Below are 26,358 nucleotides of genomic sequence, written 5' to 3'. Positions count from 1 at the left end.
GTGAATAAAAGTAACCAGTAGACAAAAAGGTGTAGATTATGGTCTGTATACCCTCGGGTCATAATCAGTGTTGGGACTAACGCGTTACAAAGTAACGCGTTACAGTAACGAAGTTACTTTTGGCGATAACTAGTACTCTAATGCATTACTTTTGAAATTCAGTAACGCCGTTAGCGTTACTGAATGGTTCGTTACTGCGTTATTTGCGCTATATACTGCGTAGATTGATAGCGAGCGGTAGTGATTATTATTATTATTATCCCCGCTGTGCTGGGGGGTTTTGTTTACTATTCCTGACTGATAATGGCAGCGCCCAGCTACTCGCCTATTTCTCTTTTGTCGAGCGAAAAGAAAATAACGTTTTAGTTATGTCATTTGTGTTTTGGCTCAAAGATACTGGAGTCTAACGTTAACTACCAGGACTCATCCAAAGCCACTCGCCACCCGCGTAGAATGATACCAGGCGACACACAGCAAATGGGACGGAACACTTTTTCCAACTACTTGGAGAGAGAATATATACAGTACAACATGGAAATGAGATAAAGAAAATGTTTGAGGGGCTGCTGGACTAACGTTACATCTCGACAGACACTGGTGAGTGCAGTGATGTGAATGTAAATGAATGGAAACTCAAGTTGATCAACGCATTTTGACTACGAATCTGCCAGGGAATCTCATCAATACTAATCAAACAATATAAATATAGTCCTTTCATGCACAATTGATATCCTAACTATTCTAACGTTGCAATGCACGATTGATATCTTAAACAACGTTGCAAGACGGTTATAATGAAACGCTCCAGGGACATCAAGGCTGTTCCTTCAACCTAAGCAGCGATACAATTAGGCACGGCGCATTTCTTATTACGTCGGGACATTTGTGTTTGTGTCAGATTTGTGTTTGTATCTAGACCACATTGCTTAGCAGAGTTCAGTGATGTGAATGGAAACTGTCAAGTTGATCAATTTGAGTATCTGTAAGCGTCTATACTTTCCGTAGCCGCATTTCTGGCGAACGCTCTCTGATTGGCCACTGACTGACGCTCTGCTGTAAGCGTCTATACTTTCCGTAGCCGCATTTCTGGCGAACGCTCTCTGATTGGCCACTGACTGACGCTCTCTGATTGGCCACTGACATGTTTGCCCAATCGCGTGACGAGCTGTGTCAGATTTGTGTTTGTATCTAGACCACATTGCTTAGCAGAGTTCAGTGATGTGAATGGAAACTGTCAAGTTGATCAACCGATTTTGAGTATCTGTAAGCCGGGCATGGGAGCCACTATTTTTTTATAGTAACTAAATAGTTACTTTTCACAGTAACGCATTACTTTTGGGTGTAAGTAACTAGTAAAGTAACAGAGTTACTTTTGAAATGAGTAACTAGTAAAGTAACTGAGTTACTATTTTTCAGTAACTAGCACAACACTGGTCATAATACAAAACTTAGTTATATGCGTGAAACTCGTATTAAAAACGAATAAATCTAGTGATAATTATTTTCAACAACATTGCAGCAACATTGTGTAAGCTAAGCAGGGTTGTGCTCATAGGTGAAGTATTTTCAATAGGCATGCTGCCTGGTGGAGATTTGCGCTCTACTGAGCGTACTCTTCTAGTTACCATTGTTTAGTGGTTGCTGTTTACGTGAATCAAAGGCCATGAGGAGGTTTACCGAGCTCAGTACAAGTCCAGTATCCGAGGGGGGTAATCCAGATCCCACATGGTAGGGTTTCTGTTTGGAAGATGTTGTGTGTCCTGTGTTTTGGCTGCGACACGCTCAGCTGTTTGCCGAGTGTGTCCAGCAATGCTCCGACACTACTTTTAGCCTTGTAGCATTGAGCCACAGCCAGTGAGAACTCTACCACCTGTGCTACAACCCCAACGACCCAGCCTCTGCCAAACTCATTGGACTCAATATGCAGAGCATGTCAGCGGACAACTCAGAATGTGCCCCGTCCACTCTTTGCGTTTCCTCTTTCAGACGGAGGGAAGGTATCGATGCTACCGGGGCTCTGCTAGAACGATCAGCTCATGTCTGCCCATGTTTTGCTTCACCAATCGCGCACAAACACTGACGAGGTGTGCAGTCACCATGTAATATTAGCATAAACTTGGGAGAGTGTGCATGTATGAGTGGAATTGACCGAACTAATGTATTTATGGGTAAACTGTTACATCATACTGCTGGCCATATGCACACAGACCCCAGGGAAGCTATTAAAATGCTTCAGTCTTGCAGAAAGGCGCATGGGTGATTACGATTCTGCTCGGATATTATTTCAATGAATGTCTGTTTTTATTTTTTCTAGCAGTTCAGGCATTTGCCTTGCTTTGTTCTGTTCCTGAATATGGATTAATGTAATGCACTTATCCCCTCTGTGCGACACAGTACAGTGCTCTCACAAGCATATTGATTGGCTGGCGCTAACGGCAAGCGGGACCTTAGAGGGTCACTGGAGAAGACAGGCCAGACATGACAGCCATTTTAGATCGCACTAGTAGTCTCGGGTGAATGCTTCTTGCTTTTAGTCCCCATCTGGAGCTTCAGAAACCCCCTAACAACCTGATTACCGGGGGTCATCTCAGCTTTACTCATTTGGATTATAGGCCCCGTGTGGAAGGCACAGGCACAACATGTCTGCTGGCTACACCCAGCTGCGCGATGTTCTTTAGAGAGCAGGATGTGGTTAGTTAACTGGTGCCCACCCATCCTAGACATCAAGAGGTTCCGTGGAGCCCTGGCATTCCATCTGCCCTCCTATAGGCGGGTGGAAGAGGAAATGGCACCTCCTCTGTAGCTCTGGGGGAAGGATAAACATTTTATCCAGCTCATAACCAAGTTGCAGGTTGAAAAAGCCCTCAGCTCGGAACTCGGCAGAATCTGCACCTGGCTCGCTGATAACAAACTATCATTACACCTGGATAAACCAGAATCCATTCTCTTTGGATCAAATAACAAACTCAGCAAGGCCAACGGCTTCTCTGTTACAGTGGGTGACATTATTGTCACAAGGAAAGATGAAATTACATACCTGGGTTCCATCCTAGATTCTTGTACCAGATCTCCTCTCTGGTAAACAAGAATACCATGAAGACTCTAACAGGAGCACTCATTCAAGGGTACTACGACTATGCTTGCACCTCATGGTACCAAAGCACCTCAAAGGCACTAAAACAAGATTATTTACAAACATCACAAAACAAACTGGTCAGACTACTGCTTGACCTTACTCCTAAAACCCATCTCACCCCTGCCCATTTTGACAACCTAGGATGGCTTAAAGTAGACGACAGAGTACAGCAACTTGCAATGGGTCTGGTCTACAAGATACACTAACACTACACCACTAAGATACCCATGTACTGTACGTGTCGAAATACTTCCCAAAGGTCAGTGAATACCACGACCACAAACCAGAGGGAGTTCCACAAATCATGTTTAACCCAGATTCGGCTCAAACAAGGGACTAAACACGTTTAGCAATTATGCCACAACAATGTGGAACGCCCTACTCACGGCCGTAAAATAATGTGAATCCCTTCCCTACCCACCTTCAAAACCGCTCTCAAAGAGCACCTACGGGAGGCTGCAATTCTAAACTGGCCCCGGTAAATGTCCAACCCCCCCCCCCCCACCCAACCCCCTCCAATGTACAGTTTCCTCCCCCTCAAATGTATATATTCTCTTTTAGAAACTCTCTCTCTTAAACAGTACTGTATATTTGTATATCTTGTATGTCATAAATGTCTGGATTTAACAGTACTGTATGTCATAAATGTTATGATGAATTGAAAATGGGGGACCCTGATGTAAACAAGACGAAAGTCTTTCTCTGGTCTTCATCCCCTTAACAATTGTGTGTATTGAGCCGTACTGTATTGTACCCATTCTGCAATCTGTTAATAAAGTTTTCAATCAATCAAACCTGGCGTCCCATAGAGTCGGGACGCTAAACAGCAGTCGCCTGCCTGCTTGACTAACTGGGACGCTGGTCTATATTTCACAGAGGCGGTGTAACGTCTCTCACTGACAAGTCACCCTCACAAACCACGGGGTGCCCGGCGTTCATCATGCGTTCAGACAGGATGGAGGGACATGTCATGCTGACGACCTGATGATGACACAGCACTGCTGAGACGGCGCTCTGCCTCTGTGAACTCTCTTTTTACATGGTTTATTTAAGCTTTACTTCTGTTAACACTCCTGTATAGAGAGGGATAAACCAAGGAGCACCTTGCTGCATTCAAGTGCAACCATGTAGTGTATGGGTGTTTCTTTTTTTCCATCATAATACTGTGGCTATTATGGTTTTCCATTCACTGGGAATTAAATGGGGTTGAGTTGTTTCTGATGTTGCTTATGGAGGCTGTCGCGTTAAGTAGCTTAATGTCTTAGTTACAAATCCTAACAGTGGGCCTTTTGCCTGTTTCACTCGCCTTTTTAAAGGGATTTGGATGCTGAATGTATACTGTTTGAAAAATAATTGCATTATAATTGTCTATAAACCTCGATTTAGGTTGCCCTCCAGATAATTCCCACAGAAAAGCAAAGTGGAACATTTTAAGGCGAAAGGAACAGAACACAATGTGCAGCATCCTCCTCTCCTTTGTCGAGGTTGTTATGGCAACCAGAATCTGGTCCCCAGATTGCCATGGTTGAGGAGGGCAGAGTGGTGACGTTGTTTGTTAGGCAGAAGGACGCGTCTGCCATTTTAAATTCAGGAATTGATTGTACACACAAGATTGACTATAAATGGAAAGCTGTAGGATTCACGATTGACCAGATGTGCATCGCCATTCTATATGCAGTCCCTGTTTTCAACGGCACTTCATAGATCCTTTCTTGCCCTACGTGTACACGCACACACAGTGAATTGAGTGACTGATAATCTGTTATGACAGAGGGACCAGGTAGGTGAGTCATGCTGCGTTACATGGGGGTACTTTAACGCTCAAGCTTGTCTTATTTACTAAGGCTCCGGTGGTGGGGCTCAAATCCCTCTCACGTTACGTCCCTCTTCGACATTTAATGGTAACCGGTTTGCAGATGAGTGGCGTGAGAACGCAGTAGGTTCGACTGGTAGAATCTCTGTGCTCTTCTGTCTTCTCTTCTCTCGGGCCAGTAGGAGAAGACGGTGTGCCCACAGGCTAACGGCGATCCCTGCCGCTATCCCTCTCCGCGACAGTGGCTCGGGAGGTAAAGCAGTCGTGTGGTAATCCGGAGGTTCCTGGTTCGATTCCCTCTCCTCCCGGGCAGTGTCGAAGTGTCCTTGAGCAAGACGCTTAACCCCTAACTGCTCCCGATGAGCAGGTTGGCACCTTGCATGGTTGCCTCCGCCGTCGGTGTGTGAATGTGTGAGTGAATGGGTACAAATGTGAGGAACAAATTGTAAAGCGCTTTGGATAAAAGCGCTACATAAATGCAGCCATTTACCATTTTTACCATGATGAGATCTGATGACGGTCAATCGTTCATGTGTGCAGCAGTGACGTGGGTTTCTACCTCCTCGCCCCTCTATACACTATTTAGACCTATGATGAGAGAAGCCATCGCTGTGACGCACGGCTGGGCAGACGGACGGGAGGCAGCTCAGTGTTGTGGCGGAGAGAGAGAGGAGGGAGTAGGCAGAGGCGTCCAGGCCACGTCGTGAGAATGAATCACCACTGAGAGGCTTGGAGGGAACGTGTCCTTCCCCTCATGTAGCCGCCGTCCAGCAGTTTCTCTCTCCTGTAGCTGCAGACATTTGATAACCACACATTTTCCTTGTCTAATTGTGATCACAGTTTCACCGCTGACTTGACACTGACTCAGGGTACTAATAATAACCCTGATCATCTCATTTATTACTTTATGATCTAACATGCTTCAAGGCCCTCGACCTGGCATACCGTGCGGCAAAGGGAACCGCTCCCGCCTACCTCCGGTCAATGGTCTCTAACTACACACCCTCAAGACCCCTACGCTCTGCATCTTCTGGCCGCCTCAGACCCACTCCTATCCGAGCTCCGGGAGGGTCATCAAAGAGAAGGCGCCTATTCTCGGTCCTTGCCCCACAATGGTGGAATGAACTACCCACCCCAGTTAGAACAGCCGAAACCCGTCCAATCATCTTTTGCCGTCGACTAAAGACGCACTTCTTCAACCATTATCTGAAATAATGAAGAAAAAAAAAGATCTAACCCTAACTAACCTTACTGTCATGCACTTGTCCTAATAAACTAATCTACACTGTAACACGCAACACTTTGATGGACATTGTTACTCAGCTGATAGAGTTATACCCTTCCTGATGACTTGTCGTACAGAACTTGTAAGTCGCTTTGGATAAAAGCGTCAGCTAAATGACTAAATGTAAACGTGCTTTGCCAAAAATGCAGAAAATTTGCCGTGATTTCTGACGTGATACAAGTGTCTCTTGTTGTTTTAGTATTGGTGCATCCATGTCCCTCTTATTCCTACGTGTCCCTGATAACTATTATGATATGCCATATGATATGAAATAATTATGTACAATGTTATGAATCTTGCACTATAGTCTGTCTCTCTTTCCCTTTCTCTCTTGCCTCACCGCATTGTTGTAGCCTATCAAAACCTTATGAGCCTACGTTCTGACCCTGTATATAAAGTTACCGCATGTAGCCTAACTTAATGGAGAAAACTTCAGAAAGATGTCCGCTCTCAGTAGCAAAATAATGCACATCCACCTAAAATGACAATGGTTAGCGGTGGGGAGACTCTACGAGGGCCGTTAGTTACTAACGTTGGGAAATAAATGGTTTCTATCCATACAGTTGAAAATGCCAGTTTCAAGGAAATGGTAAATACATTGTGTTGTGTTCAAGAACAAGGACACCAACGTTAGCTTTAGGCTAGAACCGTGTTTACCTTCACTTTTACACTGAACTCTGTTGTGGCTTAGAGTGGATCAGAGGCTGGCATGCAGCCTTGTAACATTTTTGTTTAATATTTATAAAAGTCTTTGTGGTCAGAACTACAACCCACCAATACTAGATATGGCTATGTCACCAGAACGCCGTGGGTCTTCGTTTTACTCTACCTCTACCAAGTACAAATGCACTTAAGAGAACCGTAATGTATAGAGCTGCTGCATACTGGAATTGTATACCTGTGAAGATAATGATGACAGCAACCAATTTACTTTTAAGAAAAAGTTGAAGGATGCTGTTATGAATGGTGAAATACAGTTGAGTTACTGATTTATTTAGTTAGTATTGTTAGTTTAATTAGTTAGTTTAGTTAGTATCAGGGTTAGAAATTAAAAAAATTTTTCAACAGCTTTTTTTGCCCCCCTTAATTGATTTTTGGGGGCTTTTTTTGTATTTCGGGGGCACAACATTTTTATAATGAAAATTAACATAAAGATTATAAAACATTGTTGAAATTTTTTTTACAGTCTTCGTCCCTATGTTTGATAACGTAATGTTAATGTCTCCATATATAGGGCTCTACGCTAACCTTTTTCCCAAGGAGCACATGTGCTCCTAAATAAAATGTTAATAAATAAAATCTAAATACAAATTTAGGAGCACACAGAAATTTAGGAGCAGAGTGACAATTGTTCAAGTAACACACACATTGATTGATTGATTGATTGATTGAAAAGTTTATTAACAGATTGCAGAATGGGTACAGTACAGCTCAATACATACAATTGTTAAGGGGATGCAGACCAGAGAAAGACTTTCGTCTTGTTTACATCAGGGTCCCCCATTTTCAATTCATCATAATATATGACATACAGATAGACAGTACTGCTACATCTATACATTTATGACATATCAGATTTGCACACACACACACGATGTGTGACATGGCTTGGTTTCATGTTTTGAGGTACCTTCAATTATCTGTAAATAATACATACATACTCTATCTAAATAGATTAAATATAATTGTCCCTGAGGGCAAGTTGTGTTGTTGTCAGATCGATCAATGAAATACGTTGCGCGCTTAGCGCTGTGGAATGAAGGAAATGCGCATCGGGATCATTTGGATGTTATTCTTTGGAGTTGTGTTACAAATGGAACGGTCTTTCCCCGCCGAACACAAGTTACTTAACGTTACACAGGTCGCGCTATGCAGATGCTTAGCTTGCTAACGTTAAGATAGCAGTGTACACAGCACTATGCATGCTTGCTGAAAAGCAGAGCTCTCTGTCTGTCTGTCTGTCTGTGTTCGCACCTCAAGCACCCTTAACACGCAGCGGGCCCCGCCTCCCTCCCTCCCTCTTTGCATTCCACCCAAAAACTGAATTTCAGTCCCGTTTCTTAACTATTAACAGCGGAGCTGTTTTGTAATCTTCACTCTGCAAGTAAATGATTTTTCCGGTTCGCACACACACATATTATTAGGGGCAAATACGGGGGAAATGCTCGCACTGTAGAGCATATATATAATTATATATATAATTAGTAAACTGTGGGGGGCTTTTATTGCCCCCCTTAACTGATTTTCGAGGGCATTTGGTCAATTTTCGAGGGCATTTTGCCCCAAGCCCCCAATAGGGTCCAGCTGCAGACTCGGAGCCTCGAGGTCCAGAATGGTACTTCCGCCCTGCCACAGGACTATTAGTCCTGTGACAGGTCTATGCGCTGATTGGTGGAAAGTACGGAAGTATCTCGAAGTACGTCTGACTAGGGCTGCACGATTAATCGTTTTTTAATCGAAATCGTGATTTGGAATGATGCAATTATCAAATCGCCAAGCCTGCAATTAAAAAAAATAAAAATAATAATTTTAATTTTTTTTAATTTAACCAGGAAGTCCCATTGAGATACAAGATCTCCTTTGCAAGGTAGACCTGGCCAAGATGACAGCAATAACATTTGCAATACATCACACAGCAATAAAATGTGCGATACATCACACAAGAACATAATAAATGTGCATGTATACAATACATCACATGTAAACACAAAGCAGAATAGTCTACATGATAGTAAAAGTGTATAATACAGGGAAAATACAGTAATTTTGCAGTTGGGACCCGACTACAGAAAGCAGCAACATTCTTCTTGTAAAAAAAAATCTAAAATATGTTATAATCGCATCGCAAATCGCAATCGCAATATCCGTCAGAATAATCGCAATTAGATTATTTCCCAAAATCGTGCAGCCCTACGTCTGACGTATCTCGAATTACGTCTGACGTGTACGGAAGTATCTCGAAGTACGTCTGACGTATCTCGAATTACGTCTGACGTTTCTCTACGTTTAGCGAACATTAAACGTTGTATTCATAAAATAATATAAATTCAGCAGCATGGGGAGGGCCGGGGGGAGGGGAGGTACAGGTAGTAGAAGACATAGAGGTACAGGTCACATAATTATAGTACAGTGGAGAAGTAAAAATAGAATAAAAAGGCAGTGTAAACAATATACAATATTATTAACTCTAATAATAACACGCCTCGCGGGCTTCATTATAATACGAGAGCCGTAGGGTCTGCATTGTATAGAGCGGATCCCCCGGCCGTATTCAAGCGCTGGAGCGCTTTGCGATGGATCAAACTGTATTAATAATAGTAGTTGGCTAGTTGCGCGCTTCTGGCCACCTCCCGCAGTGCGCGCATACACACATACTGTCTGTAGCTATACAGTACGTGCAAAATTAATTGTCAAGAGCCAATCGCACAGGTTGCCTCTTCTCATCTGGCTCTGCAAATAGATCTAGAGTCTGAATATCATAGCCTGCTGATGATCTCTCTCTCGAGTCAAATCCATTCTGAGAACGGAATGCAGTGCCCGCGACGAGGGTCTTGATTGATTGATTGATTGATTGATTGAAAATTGTATTAACAGATCATGCTGGACCTACAAAAGGCCTTTGACACTGTCAATCACTCCATTCTTGATTGAACATTTTATTAACAGATTGCAGAATGGGTACAGTACAGTACAGCTCAATACACACAATTGTTAAGGGGATGCAGACCAGAGAAAGACTTTCGCCTTGGGGGGGGGGGGGGGTCGGGTAGGAGGGGTGGGGGACACTGTACAACTGTACAAGCAAAACTGTACATTGGAATATTGACAAAACCATACTTGGTCATTTACTGTACATTGGAGGGGGTTGGGTTACAACACAGGAGCAGAGTATAAACAATAGTACAGGAATGAGAAACAGTACTGTACTGTTGTTTATACTCTGCTCCTGTGTTGTAACCCAACCCCCTCCAATGTACAGTAAATGACCAAGTATGGTTGTCAATATTCCAATGTACAGTTTTGCTTGTACAGTTGTACAGTGTGTGTCCCCCCCACCCACCCCTCCTACCCGACCCCCCCCCCCCCCTACGTCAAATGTATATACTCTCTTTTCTGGACTCTTTTTGTATCACAAAACAATACTGTATTTGCAAATCTGGTATGTCATAAATGTATAGATGTAGCAGTACTGTCTATCTGTATGTCGTGTATGTCATATGTTATGATGAATTGAAAATGGGGGACCCTGATGTAAACAAGACAAAAGTATTTCTCTGGTCTGCATCCCCTTAACAATTGTGTGTATTGAGCTGTACTGTACTGTACCCATTCTGCAATCTGTTAATAAAATGTTCAATCAAGAATGGAGTGATTGACAGTGTCAAAGGCCTTTTGTAGGTCCAGCATGATCTGTTAATACAATTTTCAATCAATCAATCAATCAATCAATCAAGACCCTCGTCGCGGGCACTGCATTCCGTTCTCAGAATGGATTTGACTCGAGAGAGAGAGAGAGAGAGAGAGAGAGAGAGAGAGAGAGAGAGAGATCATCAGCAGGCTATGATATTCAGACTCTAGATCTATTTGCAGAGCCAGATGAGATGAGGCAACCTGTGCGATTGGCTCTTGACAATTAATTTTGCACGTACTGTATAGCTACAGACAGTATGTGTGTATGCGCGCACTGCGGGAGGTGGCCAGAAGCGCGCAACTAGCCAACTACTATTATTAATACAGTTTGATCCATCGCAAAGCGCTCCAGCGCTTGAATACGGCCGGGGGATCCGCTCTATACAATGCAGACCCACGGCTCTCGTATTATAATGAGGAGCCCGCGAGGCGTGTTATTATTAGAGTTAATAATATTGTATATTGTTTACACTGCCTTTTTATTCTATTTTTACTTCTCCACTGTACTATAATTATGTGACCTGTACCTCTATGTCTTCTACTACCTGTACCTCCCCTCCCCCCGGCCCTCCCCATGCTGCTGATTTTATATTATTTTATGAATACAACGTTTAATGTTCGCTAAACGTAGAGAAACGTCAGACGTACTTCGAGATACTTCCGTACTTTCCGCCAATCAGCGCATAGCCCTGTCACAGGACTAATAGTCCTGTGGCAGGGCGGAAGTACCAATCTGGACCTCGAGGCTCCGAGGTTGCAGCTCGACCCTACTCCAAGCCCCCGTTAATTTCGAACCCTGGTTAGTATTGTATTTGTGGTTGGAGCCTTTGTGTTTTTTTGTCTGAGATTTTGAATGAATGAATGAATGAAAACTTTATTTAACAGATTGCAGAATGGGTACAATACAGTACGGCTCAATACATACAATTGTTAAGGGGATGCAGACCTGAGAAAGACGTTTGTCTTGTTTCCATCAGGGTCCCCCATTTTGTGTGGGCTTTTACTGGAATTTCGAACTTCGACTCACGTTGGGGTCCTGGGGCGAGAGGGGGGGGGGGGAACGAGCGAGTATTCATGTATGTTGGTGTTTTTAGTTTTTGTTTTATTTATTATTTTTAGTTTTTTGGTGTCCTATGTATATTTTCTGATCTGGGTCTGGTGGTCGTGGGCGCGGACTGGGGGGGGGCATGGTTCGGGGTCTCTGCGGGTCGAGGCACTAAAGAGGGGTGGTGCTTTGGCTCGCGGGGGGCCGGGCTGTGGGTCCTCCGGGGTTGTGGCTTGCGGCTGACGGGTCTGGAGATTGAGGGGACTCAGGTGGTTCATTGTAATACATGTGTCTATTTCCCTTTATAATTGTCTCTTATTTTAGGTCTGTTGAAATATTTAATTTTATATTATGTCCTGTCATTATTATTATTGTTGTATGGTTGTTGTTGTTGTTGTGTTATGTCAAAAAAAGAAACTGAATAAAAATTTGATAAAAAAAAAAAAAATGTAACTTCGATACGATACCTTGAAAAGTATCGATGTTCGATACCATTTTCGATACCACAGGGAAAAAGGTTCAATCTTAAAATGTAAAAAAAATTAAATGTAATACATTTTCCTTTGTTGCTGGTTGATTCTCCTCAGCTTCTCTCTGGTACTATAAGAGAAGATAAATATAACACTTTTAAAACCCTTTGTTTATCTTTAGATCACACATTTAAAAAAACTGTTCATCTCACTTCAATAATTTTTATTACATGTGTTGCATGTACCTGACAAACTGAACTGTTTGTATTAGTCATATTCCGACTTAACTGAATGCACATGTGTGTGTGGACTACTGTACTATTACAGGTATTGAAATGAACAATGCAACTTCCTTATACAAGGAAAAGGATATCCTTATCCTTTTTTTTTTTGTATTTTATTTTTTTATTATTTTTTAAACAAACATATAAACAAACATGACAACACACGATAAGATATACAAGCATCATAGATAAGCATCCTTATCCTTTTTTTATGAATAATTAAATATCGATATTTCGGGAAATGAGTATTGAAACCGTTTTAAATATTCAGAATCGATATGTATCGATTTTTTGATATTTTTGACAACACTACTGTTTAGGGCTAAGGTATTTCTTAGGTTTTTATTGTTTTTTGTTACTGTAATGTACTGTAATGTTGTAGGTTGTGTGTTAGGACCCCAGGAAGAATAGTCTTTCACCCATGGGTGTAGACTAATGGCGATCCATAAATAAACAAATAAACTCTTGAGTCCCTCCTACTGTAGCCTCCTAGTTCTCCAAACTGTGCAACATAAAATACGGTAACCCATAGGAACAAACGACTCCATAAGGCACAAACAACTGAGTCCATACTCTCATACTCTAACAGAACAATCACCAACTGAGAAGGTTCAGTCAAGGTCTAAGCAAACGCAACACATTGGATTAGCAATATGACTTAACCCTTTCACTACCACACTACATAAGCTTAACCCTTTCACTACCACACTACTTTGTCATGTGGCAGTGAAAGGGTTAACCTTATGTATTGTCCCAGTGAAAGGGTTAACCATTTGGTAGTGTGGCAGTGAAAGGGTTAACAAACCGCTAGGGCTGTCTTAACTACTTCGAAGCTTCGAAGCTTCGTTCGATGGCACAAGCTTCGAACATTAAAAAAAAATCGAAGTAAAAAAAATTCGATTTTTTTTTTTCAATTTCTTTTTTTACTTCGCTTTGTGTGTGTGTGTGTGTGTGTGTGTGTGAGAACTACCCATCCCAGTTAGGACAGCCGAATCCCGTCCAATATTTCGCCGTCGACTAAAGACTCACTTCTTCAACCATTATCTGAAATGATTAAAAAAAAAATCTAACCGTGACTAACCTTACTGTCATGCACTTTTCCTAATAAACTAACCTACACTGTAACACGCAACACTTTGATAAACATTGTTACTCAGCTGATAGAGTTGTACCCTTCTTGCTGTCTTGTTGTACAGAACTTGTAGGTCGCTTTGGATAAAAGCGTCAGCTAAATGACTAAATGTGTGTGTGTGTGTGTGTGTGTGTGTGTGTGTGTGTGTGTGTGTGTGTGTGTGTGTGTGTGTGTGAAGGATATCATCCTCAAATACATATACACCTACATGCCTTGTAGAATTCCAAACATAAGAAAGAAAGATACTGGGATGAATAAACAAAATAGGAAATAAAATTTAGATAAGGTGCTACTGAGATGTTTTGGTGAGTTCTTTGTTTTTTTGTGGAAGTTGCCCTTCTTAAAAATGCATGAACATTCACTGATAATTGGTCTGTAGTGGAGTCTACAAGGTCTACATTGCCGGACCATGTAGAATCCGGACCTTGTAGACTGACATAATTCTGTGCATAGTTTAGTCTACACAGGCCATATTTCAAATAATCAAAATCTTACTTCATTCATCTTAAACATTCTTGATTTGGGGGATTGGTAGTTCCCATGAAATCTGAAGTTGTTCAAACGACAACAGCGATCCACCTTGAATTAAATCACACAGCCGAGTGAAACCTTGTTGGCTCAGTCACGAAAGGGGCTACTTAATTAATTAATCCAACCCACTTTATTTATAGAGCACATTTAAAAACAACAAAGTTTATGAAAGTGCTGTACAAGTCCCACAACATAAGATAAAAAAGCTCAGCCCCGAAGCTTCGATTGCCATAAAAAGCTTCGAAGGTCAGCCCTACAAACCGCAGATAATGCTACGTCCTTTCCGATGCGAACAAGGCAGTCGGGATGGTTCTATGCACTGACCACAGTCATGTGGCCAAGTGTTCATTTACCGCACTACAATATAGTATTATATTATGTCCATCAGCACTCACTTAATCAATTCTGATTGGAAGGTGGAATCAAAATGCTTGAATCTGTGTCAAGCTAGCGACAACATTTGGACAATGATATAATTTATCGTTGTTTTTCTTAAGCAATATCGCCTAAGCTTACTGGACAACAAGACAGGAGCAGAGGTAGCAACACCCTTCTTGGATGGCAGCCATGTGCCCCAGTAAGGCCGGTCATGTCCTGGTCATCCCACTCTCCCCACGCCTTAACCTGGCCCTGACAGCCGCTCTCATCATCTGTCTGTTTTCTGCTGCTGAGCCCTCGTGGCATCGGAACAGAGATTAGACCTCCCCGCTAATTTATAGCTGCCGTGGATTGTTCCAGGAAAGGGGAATAGGGACACTGGTACTGGTAACTTAAATCCCCCTACGTTTCTTAGTCCTCTGGCTCCAGTTTCTCTTTCGAGGCAGGTCAAAGGTGAGGTGTGGCTTTATTTAGCGCTCTCTCTCTCTCTCTCTCTCTCTCTCTCTCTATCTCTATCTCTATCTCTATCTCTCTATCTCTATCTCTCTCTCTATATATCTCTATCTCTCTCTCTCTCTCTCTCCTCCCCTCTAGTGCCCAAAATGGAAGGCGCGGTGCCGCCCATAGACATTGACCTGCTCGTAGACTTGAGGGTAAACACGGACCTGTTTCACCTGCACTTGGTTGTAGCTTGGCTACCGAGATTGGGAATTCTGCCCAGTGGCGGGAGGCCTCATATTCATCACCTGTTCAGGCTAAAGCAGCCGGCATGCTGGATTCTGAGGACACACTGTGCTTTTCTGTCAACATGTGACCCGTGGAGGGCGATATGCAATCCCCCCTCTCTCCACATCTACTGCATTATTGATCAGCCCGCTGAAATCCTCTGAACACACACACACACACACACACTGCAGGGGACATCTCAGTGCTGCTGAAACCTCTCAAGTACTCTTAGCACAGGGAGTCAGACCTGGGTTTAATTGGCCCATTGCATGCACAAGGGGCCATTACCGCTTTGTGGATCAGATTTGAGATCAGAATGGAGCCACTGAGAAGAGATGGCTATAAATCCATGCATAGAAGATGTTATTATCACTGTGATCTGATCCTTGAAAGTAGCAGGATGGGGTTTTCCCTTTAGCCAGATTTGGTCTGTGCTGCCGGTCTGTTTGGAGCGTTGCTAGGCCCTGAGTGCACATGTTACTTCAGGCCCTATCCTATCCCTTTTTTTCCACTCGCCCTCTCCTCCCTCATCCCCTCCTCTCCCCCCCCCCCCCCCCCCCCCCCCCCCTTCTGCCCTGATGATGGAGGTATGCGTTTGTCTGGCCAGCCTCAGCCAGATCTCTCGACTGGCCTCGGCACAAAGCAGCTCTCGCCAACTTGGGTGCAGTCTATCAAAGGGGGGGAGGGGGGCTTGAGTAACAACTGTGGCACTGATATCTGGAAATATCCTACAGTACATTCCTATGACACTCTGTGACCTCGCTCCTCTCTCTGCCCCGAGCCCGTCGCGAAGGGCTTAACTTTCTGTTTGTGTGGAAAGCCCAGACATCTGTACTGCTGGGACCAGCAAGCATGGTTGAGAGGGATGACATGCCAGGCATGGCTGCAGATTCTTGTTCATTAAGAAATGTCTGTGTGGCCATAGGGAACGGCTGGGCAGAGCAGAAATGTTGTGTCATCATCAGGCCATATATGCATTGGGTGCAACAGGTGATGGGTTAGCGGCAGCAGCAGTGGTAGGCTATGCATTTCATCGCTGGCTCAGGCCTTCCGCTCTGTTGTCTATCTTAATAAAGGGATGCCGCAGTGCTGATAGGTCCAATGAAGACCATGAATGGATACAGCTTACTTAAGTGAATTTGACACGTTCTTCTCTCTCTCTCTCTCTCTCTCTCTCTCTCTCTCTCTCTCTCTCTCGAAAGAAAATCAAAACTGCTCATACTTCTTGTCCATGTGATTTACTATTCCAAATATACCAGTTCTAGCACTCTGATTCATGAAGGGGATCTTGATGTTCAGACATACATTGTATCAGGGTTTTCCCTGGGTTTGGTGGCACCATCACGAGTGCAGTGAGTGGTTTGCACGGTTATGGGGGACAAGCTAATGTTACCAGTAGAACCCATATTGAACGGGAAACACTAGTGGAATGTCTTTGAAACCTCGTTCAAGGTAGAGATGAATAACACATTGGGATCAGAAAAAACCCTTAAGTTGGCAAGATGTGCGTGTAATAGTGATGGCAGGGGAAACCCATAATTTTTTTAATCCATAATAAAATTAATACATTTGGATTGTGCACAGCGGTATCTTTTGTGTTGTAAATTTTTCTTGGCTGTTTTAGAGGCTAGAGCTGATTTGAGAAGTGTATGATCTCGAGAAAAAAACCTTTTGTTCAAATCTTTGCACAGAAGCTACTCAGAGTATATGCTTTATTTAGTGGTGGAGGGCAGTCAATCCTATCGGTTTACCTTAATCTAAGAGTCAAATGTAGCTTAATTTGTCCAGAGTACAGACCACAAATACGCTGCTGTCAAAGTGAGACTGCACCAACGTGGTTGTGATCTTCCCGCTTAAATATCGGATGTTATCAGCCATGTTACTGATGAAGTACTAGATGTTATCAGCCATGTTACTAACACTAATGTTTGTTTTCTGCCTTGCAGCTATTCTCAACCCCAAAAATCCAAAGGAACCAGCCAAGACCTTCAGCTTCGATTACTCCTACTGGTCACATACTTCGGTGAGTGGTTTCCCATCGCCAGTGTCTCTAATGATTAGGGCCGGCCCGTCCTCGACTGAATCAATTCTTAGTCGACTATTAACACTTTCAGTGCCAGCCATTAGACGCGGCCCTCTGTAGCAAGGCCAATGCTAGATAGATAGGGATCCGTCACCTTGTTTGTAGAGCTATAACTATATTCTATATTATAGCTATGGATACAATACTATGGTCATTTGACATTTGCCAGTGACTTTCTTCCGGTCAAGATGCAAAAAAGAGACACGTTTTCCATGCATACATTCACGCGTTATACCGTGGTGAATATAAGTATGCTTTTAGATCGGTCTGGGGTAATTCCTGAAATGCTGAGGAATAGCGTTATAGCCATATTATACTATAACTTGCCTGGACCCGCTATTATTATAAAATTTTGTATCCACTTTTTCTCCTCCTTTTACATTTTTTTTCTTCTCCCATCCCAATTTAGCCGTGCCAATTCTCCCCTCCCCTGTCTTGAACGTTGCTCGCATATGCCCCCCACTGGTCGGTTGTAGGGAGGATAGAAGCCTTGCATCATATGTCCCCTCCGATACATGTGGAGGCAGCCTGTCACATCTTTTCACCTGCCAGCGCGGACTCTCATTCGGCGAGGTGTAACTACCCCTGCCATTTTCCTGTCTCTGCTGTGCAGGCGTCCCCCAACCGACCTGTAGGAGTCCCTTTCCACAACGTCCAGATTACCACCCATCGACTTCCACCCGCTAACTCTGCCAATTGAGTTAGTATGACGGCCGGCCCAAGCCGGAGGCAACGCTGACAGCCGGAGTCTAACCCGGTGTCTCTTGCGTTGGTGACGAGCGCAATGTCCGCTGCGCCACCCAGCCGCTGACACGCTATTATTCTCAAATCAAATCTATATCATAGATATTATGTTTCATCATGAATGCATGAAAAGGGGGGTGGGTCGTTTTTTGATGCTTTGATCGCCACCAACGGCATACGTTGTGGACGAACGTTACACACATGTTCGGATCGATATGAAGACATGCTTGGATCAACGCAAGATTGATATCATATAGCCCTTACCTTGATTAGGATGTACCCCAAAAAGAATATTCCAATTATCTGATCGTGATTCCAAGTATTGATGTCCATCGTGGAGCCAACATAATCCACCACACATCATGCGTCGGGAGCATTTGATTCTTCTCAATCCGACCGTTATAACCGCTCAGCTTGAGCAAAAAGAAAAAAATTACCCGGACCCATTAGATCGACGCACAGGCCAAGATACAAGGTTCCAAAGAGTGCTCAATACCGCCGTCTAGCTGGATGCGGTATTGCACTTTGGCGACCTCAGACTCATTCCCTATGGTAACAACAGGCTCCCTGGGTGGATAATGAATAAAAATATCGGGGAAAAAAGGAAAAACTACCCAGAAACGCACTTTGGCGTTTATGGCACTGAACGACATGGGCCCAGAAACGACTTAAGTAGTTTTGGGCACTGAAAGTGTTAAGTCACATGATTTTGTCGACGAATCGAATTGTGGATTCAAGCGACAACTCTGTCAAATGACATATTATTGTCCTTATGCAAACGGGGCAGTAATACATCAGGAATACAGAGTGACGTATTTAAATCTAGTATTCATAAACATCATTGTGATGCCAGAGATGTTTTCCAAGAGCCAACTTAATTGTTGTGGGGGGAAAAAGCCATGACAAAATGTGATTAGTCGACCAACAGGAAGGAGCAATCTAAATGTTATACTTAACACTTTCAGTGCCGGCCATTAACGTTGATTAATGTCCTTGAGTGCCATCATCCACTTCAATGATAGCGTTAAAAACGCATAATCTATGTTTTAAATTATGGCTATGTGTCTAATCTGCCCGTCGCTTATCAATGACTTGTTTGCAGTCAACATTGTCGAAACGGATTGTTTTTTAATCGGTTCATATCCTTTTTATAGCATTTCGAAAAGCGATCGTTTTCTCAAAGATTTTCGGAAAATAGAAAGATTCCGTCATAAGCGGCATTTATTGGAATATTCTCGAATACACTAGACACGTTGTCATTTGTCGGCCTATTTATGAATCGTTTTCAAATAAACGCTAGATTATCGATAGTATATGTGTACTTATGCACGCTATAGAAGCGAGCTGAGAAATCGATTCTCTTATTTCCTCAACAGCACACACACACACACATATACACATACGGGACACGCTGTTATCTCAGTGAAAATAGCTCTGATTATCCTAAAACTGGTAAAATAGACTCCTTACCTTAGATCAGATGTTCTCCAAAAAGATTATTCCAATTCCTGATCGCCATTCCAAATATCGATCGCGTTTATTGATTGATTATTGGCTGCTGTAAATATATATTCCAGGCTGCTTTCCATCTCGCGATCACTTCCATCTTCATCAGATCCCTCACCAGCAAAGTGGAGCCAGTAGGGTCCCCCCCCACAGATCCACCAGTCTAATCGAATGGCCTGCAGTTACACAGGGATAGACGATAGGGGGCGGTATTTTCCCATCGGAGCTCCTAGAGGGGCTGCTGTACCAGCGGGAGACTCGGTTGATGAAATATGAATTCAGATCGCTAATAAAAAATAAAAAAGACAATTTGCGTCGTCAGCACTCAACGGGGGGCATGAAATAACGACATAACACGTTGCTGGCACTCAAAGTGTTAATAATAATAATAATATTAATAATAATACATCAGATTTATATAGTGCTTTTCCGAATGCTCAAAGACACTTTACAAAACAAGCAATACAATACAATGCAATTTTAGTAGAGAGAAAATAAAAAATAAAAGGTGAGAGAGGAAGGAGTTCATGGGTTGAAAGCAAGGGTAAAAAGGTGGGTTTTGAGGGCTTTTTTGAATGATGAAAGAGTGTCTGCATGATGGATATGGTTGGGAAGGGCGTTTCAGAGGGTGGGGGCAGCTGCAGCGAAGGCCCTGTCGCCCCAGGTCCGGAGCTTAGTTCTGATGGGTTGGAGGAGGTTTGAAACAAACCCTTGGCTTAGAACACCCTTGATTGGTACAATTCTGTAAATAATAGTTTTTCTCTTTCCCTCCAGCCGGACGACCCGTCCTTTGCCTCACAAAACCGTGTGTTTAATGACATTGGGAAGGAGATGCTGGAGCATGCCTTCGAAGGCTACAACGTCTGCATCTTCGCCTACGGCCAGACAGGAGCTGGCAAGTCCTACACCATGATGGGCAGGCAGGAGGAGGGCCAGGAGGGGATCATCCCCATGGTATGTTCCTTTCAGACCATGCTGCCTTGTTCAATGAATAGGTATATGAGCTCCATATCATGTTCACGTTTTTCGCCACACGTGCATGTTGTCATCTATCTCTCTCTCTTCTCTCTCTCCCTTATCTTCCCCCTCTCTTCTCTCTTCTCTTCTATCTCTCTCTCTTATCTTCTCTCTCTTATCGTATCTCGTATCTCTTCCTTCTCTTCTCTCATGGAGATGCTGGGTCAGCTTGTAGATGCTTGGCAGCTGTGCGTGGAGCAGGCCTTGACACTCCTCTTATTGTTGTCACTCGCTCAAGGGCAGAACGTGTGTGTGTGTCCATGTTTGTGTGTCAACTAAACTCTGGTGTCAACATCAGAGAAAAAAAGAGAGAGAGAGAGAGGAGCAACTGGCCATTCTTCTCTGTTCAGTCAATGCTGAGAACATTAAGCAATTGGTCCTCCTGGCGTCATGAGCGCCTTGCAATCGAGTTATTTGTGTTATCCATCGATCTGTACGCCCCCCCTCACTCTCTCTCTTCATTTGCCCTTTTCCCCATGAATGCTCTTTATTGGCAATAAGATTTTCTCTCTCTCTCTCTCTCTCTCTCTCTCTCTCTCTCTCTCTCTCTCTCTCTCTCTATCTTTCTCTCTACTTTCCTGTATCGCTCTACTTCTCCCCTCTATCTCCTCTCTCCTATCTCTCTCTCTCTGTCTCTCTCTCTGTCTCGGTCTCTGTCTCTCTCTGTCTCTCTCTGTCTCTCTCTCTGTCTCTCTCTGTCTCTCTCTCTGTCTGTGCCTTCCAGCTCTGTGAAGATCTGTTTGAGAAAATCAATGAAGACAACAACAAAGAGAAGCTGTCTTACTCGGTGGAGGTGAGTGTCAGACTGACTGCTTTGGTGTCTGTCAGAATCTCTCTCTCTCTCTGATGAACATCCCCCAAGTCTTGGCTTTTGCACAGACTCCGATCATATTAGCCAGACGTCGATCTCACATCGACTGGAGCTTCGGAGCTCTGGGGTCTCCTTAGCAACGAGCCATTCAAAGAGCTCATGAGCTGAAACATTGTTTACTGAAAGCTAAAGCAAATGAAAGTTGCCGGTGATTGCGAGCAGAAAATATCTCACACCTTTGGCTTGTTTGTTCAGGCTGTAAAGTTTCTGAGGTGAAATTGATCTCGCCCGCCAGTGGGAAAGTTGTGTGTCATATAATGTACAACCTGATATCATTCATCTACATATGCTGAACTATGTCTGTGTTTTGGTGTGTAGCTATTGAGTAACTAAACTGATGCCCCATCCCCCATATTATATTATATTATATTATATTATATTATATTATATTATATTATATTATATTATATTACATTATATTATATTAATTGATATATTATATTGTATTATGTAAGGTATAATGTATGTAATAAGCGGGATAATGTATAGCTATACTCGGTCATTGTCGCAAAATAATTGACCGACACAGAGTTTAGAACACAGAGGCGCCTCGCCGAGGTGTTTTAAACGTCAGTGAAGGTCAATTATTTTGCGACAATGACCGAGTATAGCTATACATTATCCCACTTATTACATGGCTAACTTACTAACAATATACCTAATTCATTTTACACCATCGACAAGACGAGATCAAATGCAGACGCAGTTGTTCTGTGGCTCTGTCAGCCCAAATAAAGTGATTATTATTATCGCCGGCAGCCGGCAGGTGTGTCTGATTGCACTGATGCAGTGTGTGTCAGTGGGCTTGATTGCTCCAGCTGCAAAAAGCAATAATCACCGGTGATTATTGCGCGTTGCCCATGGCAGCGGTCAGTTATCGAAAAATAATTCACCACTGTCGGAGGCTATTGACCAATCACAATCAAGCATTTCGGCGAATGTTAAAACGCCATGTAATAAATTATATTAATTTATATTATATTGTATTATATTATATTAATTGATATGATATATTATATTGTATTATATTAATTAATTTTATATTATATTGTATCCCTAATGCAATGGTTTCTAGGTCAGCTACATGGAGATCTACTGCGAGCGCGTGCGGGACTTGCTCAACCCCAAGAACAAAGGGAACCTGCGCGTGCGGGAGCACCCCCTGCTGGGGCCCTACGTGGAGGACCTATCTAAGCTGGCCGTCACCTCCTACACGGACATCGCCGACCTCATGGACGCGGGAAACAAAGCGAGGTATGGTGCAGAACACGCCTCGGGGGAGCGATCGGTGGAGGCGGGGTTAATTCAGTGGCTGAACCTCATCCTCTGAACATGATGTAATATGATGATGTAGGCTATTTTAAATACTGTCCAGTCATAACAATAGTGGGAATCAGGAAATATTACTCTCAAACTGTTTTTTTTAATACATTTGGCTGGTTATTCTTAGGACAGCATGGCTCTCGCAGATAGTGAGCGCTTCTCCAAGGGATTTGTGTGTGTGTGTGTGTGTGTGTGTGGGGGGGGGGGGGGGGGGGGGTGTGGGTGTGCACTCGCCTGTGTTGCAAGAGTCTTGTGGGGAGGAGTGAACCCCGTCTTAATCTTCCTGTGCTGACTCAGAGGGCTTATTTCTAGAACATTGGTATGGTGTCTCTCCCTTCTGAAATGTGCCCTGGGTTTGGTGTCCTCATAGTATTATCTACCAAGTAATCCTATATAGACTCAATTCACTCTAATAGCCACCAAGCTCAGAGCTAAGGGAAATGTGAATAGAATATAAATTAGCATTCAAAAAGACAGCTGATTATGTATTCAGAATAATTAGACCATGGAAGAAGACCAAGATGCATGGTAACCAACTTGGTTTCTGTGCTGAGAAAAAATTATCAAATGTTTATAATTGAGCTTTCCCCCCAATAACTACTTATCGTTGAATTTGGGCTCTTAAAAAACACAACTTAGCTTGGTTCTTCTTTATCCTTATGCATTGTAGGCTACATTACTGGGCACTGTTGAATTACCCTCAGTACTCATTTTGGCATCTCGCTATATTGGTCATACAAGTGCCTGAGCTCCTTCTACTGTTGCACTTGTTATTCTACTCTTACTCTAGTCACTCTTGGCAAGAGTGTCCACTAAATGCCTGCCATGTGTGATAGTATATGTGATATATTTGTGTGTGTTTACCTCCAGAACCGTGGCTGCCACCAACATGAACGAGACCAGCAGCCGGTCCCACGCCGTCTTCACCATCGTCTTCACACAGAAGAAACACGACAGTCAGACGGACCTATGCACGGAAAAGGTGAGAGAGAGAGAGAGAGAGAGAGAGAGTGTAGTTGCCATGGTAACCGGTAGTATGTGCTACTGAAAATGACTCGACAGCTGTTCTGCAGATTTTCTGAATTGTGCAAAGTGTTATATAAAGGTCCCCTGCATTAAGTCTTTACATAACATCTTACACTCGATCATATTAGAACCTCACAGGTCTGACCTTGTGCAATGGCCTACTTTTCAGATTCATACCATTTTTGAAAAGACACAGAGGCATGTGAGCGGGTTTCATGGGCCCTACTGTTGTGAGGTTGAACCCCTGTTGGGCCAAAAGCATGAGTCCTGATGCTGTCTCCTGCAACAGCAGTGACATGTTGGTATAATGTCCAGGCCTGTCTTCACTGCCGCGCTGCCCAACACGTCTCCCAGACCCCTTCTAGGTCAGACAGGAAGAGACGAGGGCCCCTCTGCTCCCACATTTCCTCCGATTGTGGACGTACAAAGAACGCTCTGTTATTGTAAACACAATGCCTATTGTAGTGACTTACTCTATCTGAATCTCACGTGACAGCAGCGTCCACGGCGTTGGAAGTAGTTTATGCTCCTTTGTTTATGGTGTTTTCAAAACTCGCGAGGATAGTGATTTTCTTCGATTCTCTCACTTCATTAGTATTATTTTGATCTACTTACTAAGGGAGACGAATGATGTTGAAATCATCTCAAATGTACCCCCCCCCCCCCCCTATCCAGGTCAGCAAAATCAGTCTGGTAGACTTGGCGGGGAGTGAACGAGCAGATTCCACAGGAGCCACAGGCACCAGGCTAAAGGTGAGAACTCAACAGCCCCCGTTTAACTGAATGATACTGACTAGCAGCATCCGGCGGGGGTGTAAAATAAGCCTTTCTTCTCCGTTACAGGAAGGAGCGAACATCAACAAATCTCTGACCACGTTAGGGAAGGTTATCTCCGCCTTGGCTGAGGTGGTGAGTAATGTTACTGCCTCCTGATGGCTTGTATCTATCTATCTATCTATCTATCTATCTATCTATCTATCTATCTATCTATCTATCTATCTATCTATCTATCTATCTATCTATCTATCTATCTATCTATCTATCTATCTATCTATCTATCTATCTATCTATCTATCTATCTATCTATCTATCTATCTATCTTCTCTCTCTCTCTCTCTCTCTCTCTCTCTCTCTCTCTCTCTCTCTCTCTCTCTCTCTCTCTCTCTCTCTCTCTCTCTCTCTCTCTCTCTCTCTTTCTTTCTCTCTTCTCCTCTCTTTCTCAGTCTCCCTGTCTGTCTCTTCTCCTCTCCTCTGCTCCTTCTCTTTGTCAGGGAATGAGTGTTTGTGAGCTGTAACGTTGTCTGCCCTTCTGTTCTCTCTCTCTCTCTCTCTCTCTCTCTCTCTCTCTCTCTCTCTCTCTCTCTCTCTCTCTCTCTCTCTCTCCTACTGGTAATGCTTGCCTATACAGGATAACTCTATCAGCAAGGTAAACCCCTTTGACAGCTAAAATCACTAACCTCCCAGTTCGTCCCAGAGAGGCAGATGTGACGAGTCTTTTGATCCTGTGCAATATTGACGCAACCTCTGCATCATTTCATCCCACGACCTTCTTGCACAGGAGCCAAAGCTCCTCAAATCAGGCCTTGCTTCATTTCACTTGACCTCCTCTCCACTAGAACAGTCATATTTGTCATTTTAGGCTCTCTCAACAGCCCCTCTTCTAATTTCTCATCATCAGCGCTAATACAGAAAATATGAAATATTTTATAACATCTAGTACTTCATCAGTAACATGGCTGATAATAATTTTTTTTTACCACAGAGCAAGAAGAAGAAGAAGACTGATTTCATCCCATACAGAGACTCGGTTCTCACGTGGCTGCTAAGGGAGAACCTCGGTACGAAGAAAATTCCAGGAAAATTATGTATCCCACTGCATCGTCGAAAAAAATCCATTAGTGTAGCGATCTGACATTAATGTATGTAAACTGTTTTTGCAAAATGCATGTTCCCAGCCAGCGGGAATGATGGAAACATCTGTATTGGGTAATATGAGGTGAAGAAAAAGAGCGGAGTGGTATTACTCTATGCCACTTATAGAAGCATTCAGTCAGCAGACTGTATTTCACACTAACTAGACAAGCAGACCTCTTCTTGATTCAGAATCGTTATAACAGACTGGCTTATATTCTACCTTTCTGCTGACACGTCCACATACTGTACCAGCCCTTGCTAATAAGAGATTGTAAGAGTCTGCATCAATGGCACAAGTGTTGCTAGCATTTGGGTTTTTAATTACCGTATTGGCCGGAATATAAAATGGTGTTTCAATTTGCCGTAAATTACACATGAAAAGGTGAGGTGGTCTTAACTTATATGCGAGCTCTAGAGATCAAATCAAATGTATTTGTAAAGCCCGAAATCACAAGGTAATGTCCCTATGGGCTGGACAAGTCTTCTTTAAACAGGTCAAGAGGAAACATCACAATAAATCAAGAACAAAAACCACCATGAAATCCAAAATAAATGTGAAATAAATGTAAAGTATATAAATGCAACACTCCCAGACATACCCCAGCGAAGGTAAGGAAAAAATCACAAAAAACCTAGCAATAGGAAAAAAGCACCACAGGCAATG

The 26,358-nt window shown here is 43.2% G+C and overlaps 1 protein-coding gene across 2 annotated transcripts in view; it reads left to right on the top strand.

The window, feature by feature from the left end:
- The window catches only part of kif1b (kinesin family member 1B), a 142,304-nt gene that overhangs the window by 27,616 nt on the left and 88,330 nt on the right, over nt 1–26,358 (top strand). For both annotated transcript variants that reach the window (XM_084334128.1, XM_084334129.1), the window contains exons 3-10: nt 17,157–17,233; nt 20,318–20,497; nt 21,285–21,353; nt 22,507–22,685; nt 23,625–23,736; nt 24,456–24,533; nt 24,624–24,689; nt 25,543–25,618. In XM_084334128.1, coding sequence (XP_084190254.1) covers nt 17,157–17,233; nt 20,318–20,497; nt 21,285–21,353; nt 22,507–22,685; nt 23,625–23,736; nt 24,456–24,533; nt 24,624–24,689; nt 25,543–25,618 — 837 coding nt within the window. The remainder of the gene's footprint in view (nt 1–17,156; nt 17,234–20,317; nt 20,498–21,284; nt 21,354–22,506; nt 22,686–23,624; nt 23,737–24,455; nt 24,534–24,623; nt 24,690–25,542; nt 25,619–26,358) is intronic.

This window comes from Notolepis coatsorum, assembly GCF_963971535.1.
Source record: "Notolepis coatsorum genome assembly, chromosome: 17".
In the NCBI taxonomy this organism is placed as follows: domain Eukaryota; kingdom Metazoa; phylum Chordata; class Actinopteri; order Aulopiformes; family Paralepididae; genus Notolepis; species Notolepis coatsorum.
Note: the sequence above shows the minus strand (reverse complement) of the source record. Positions and strands in the feature narration are given on the sequence as shown.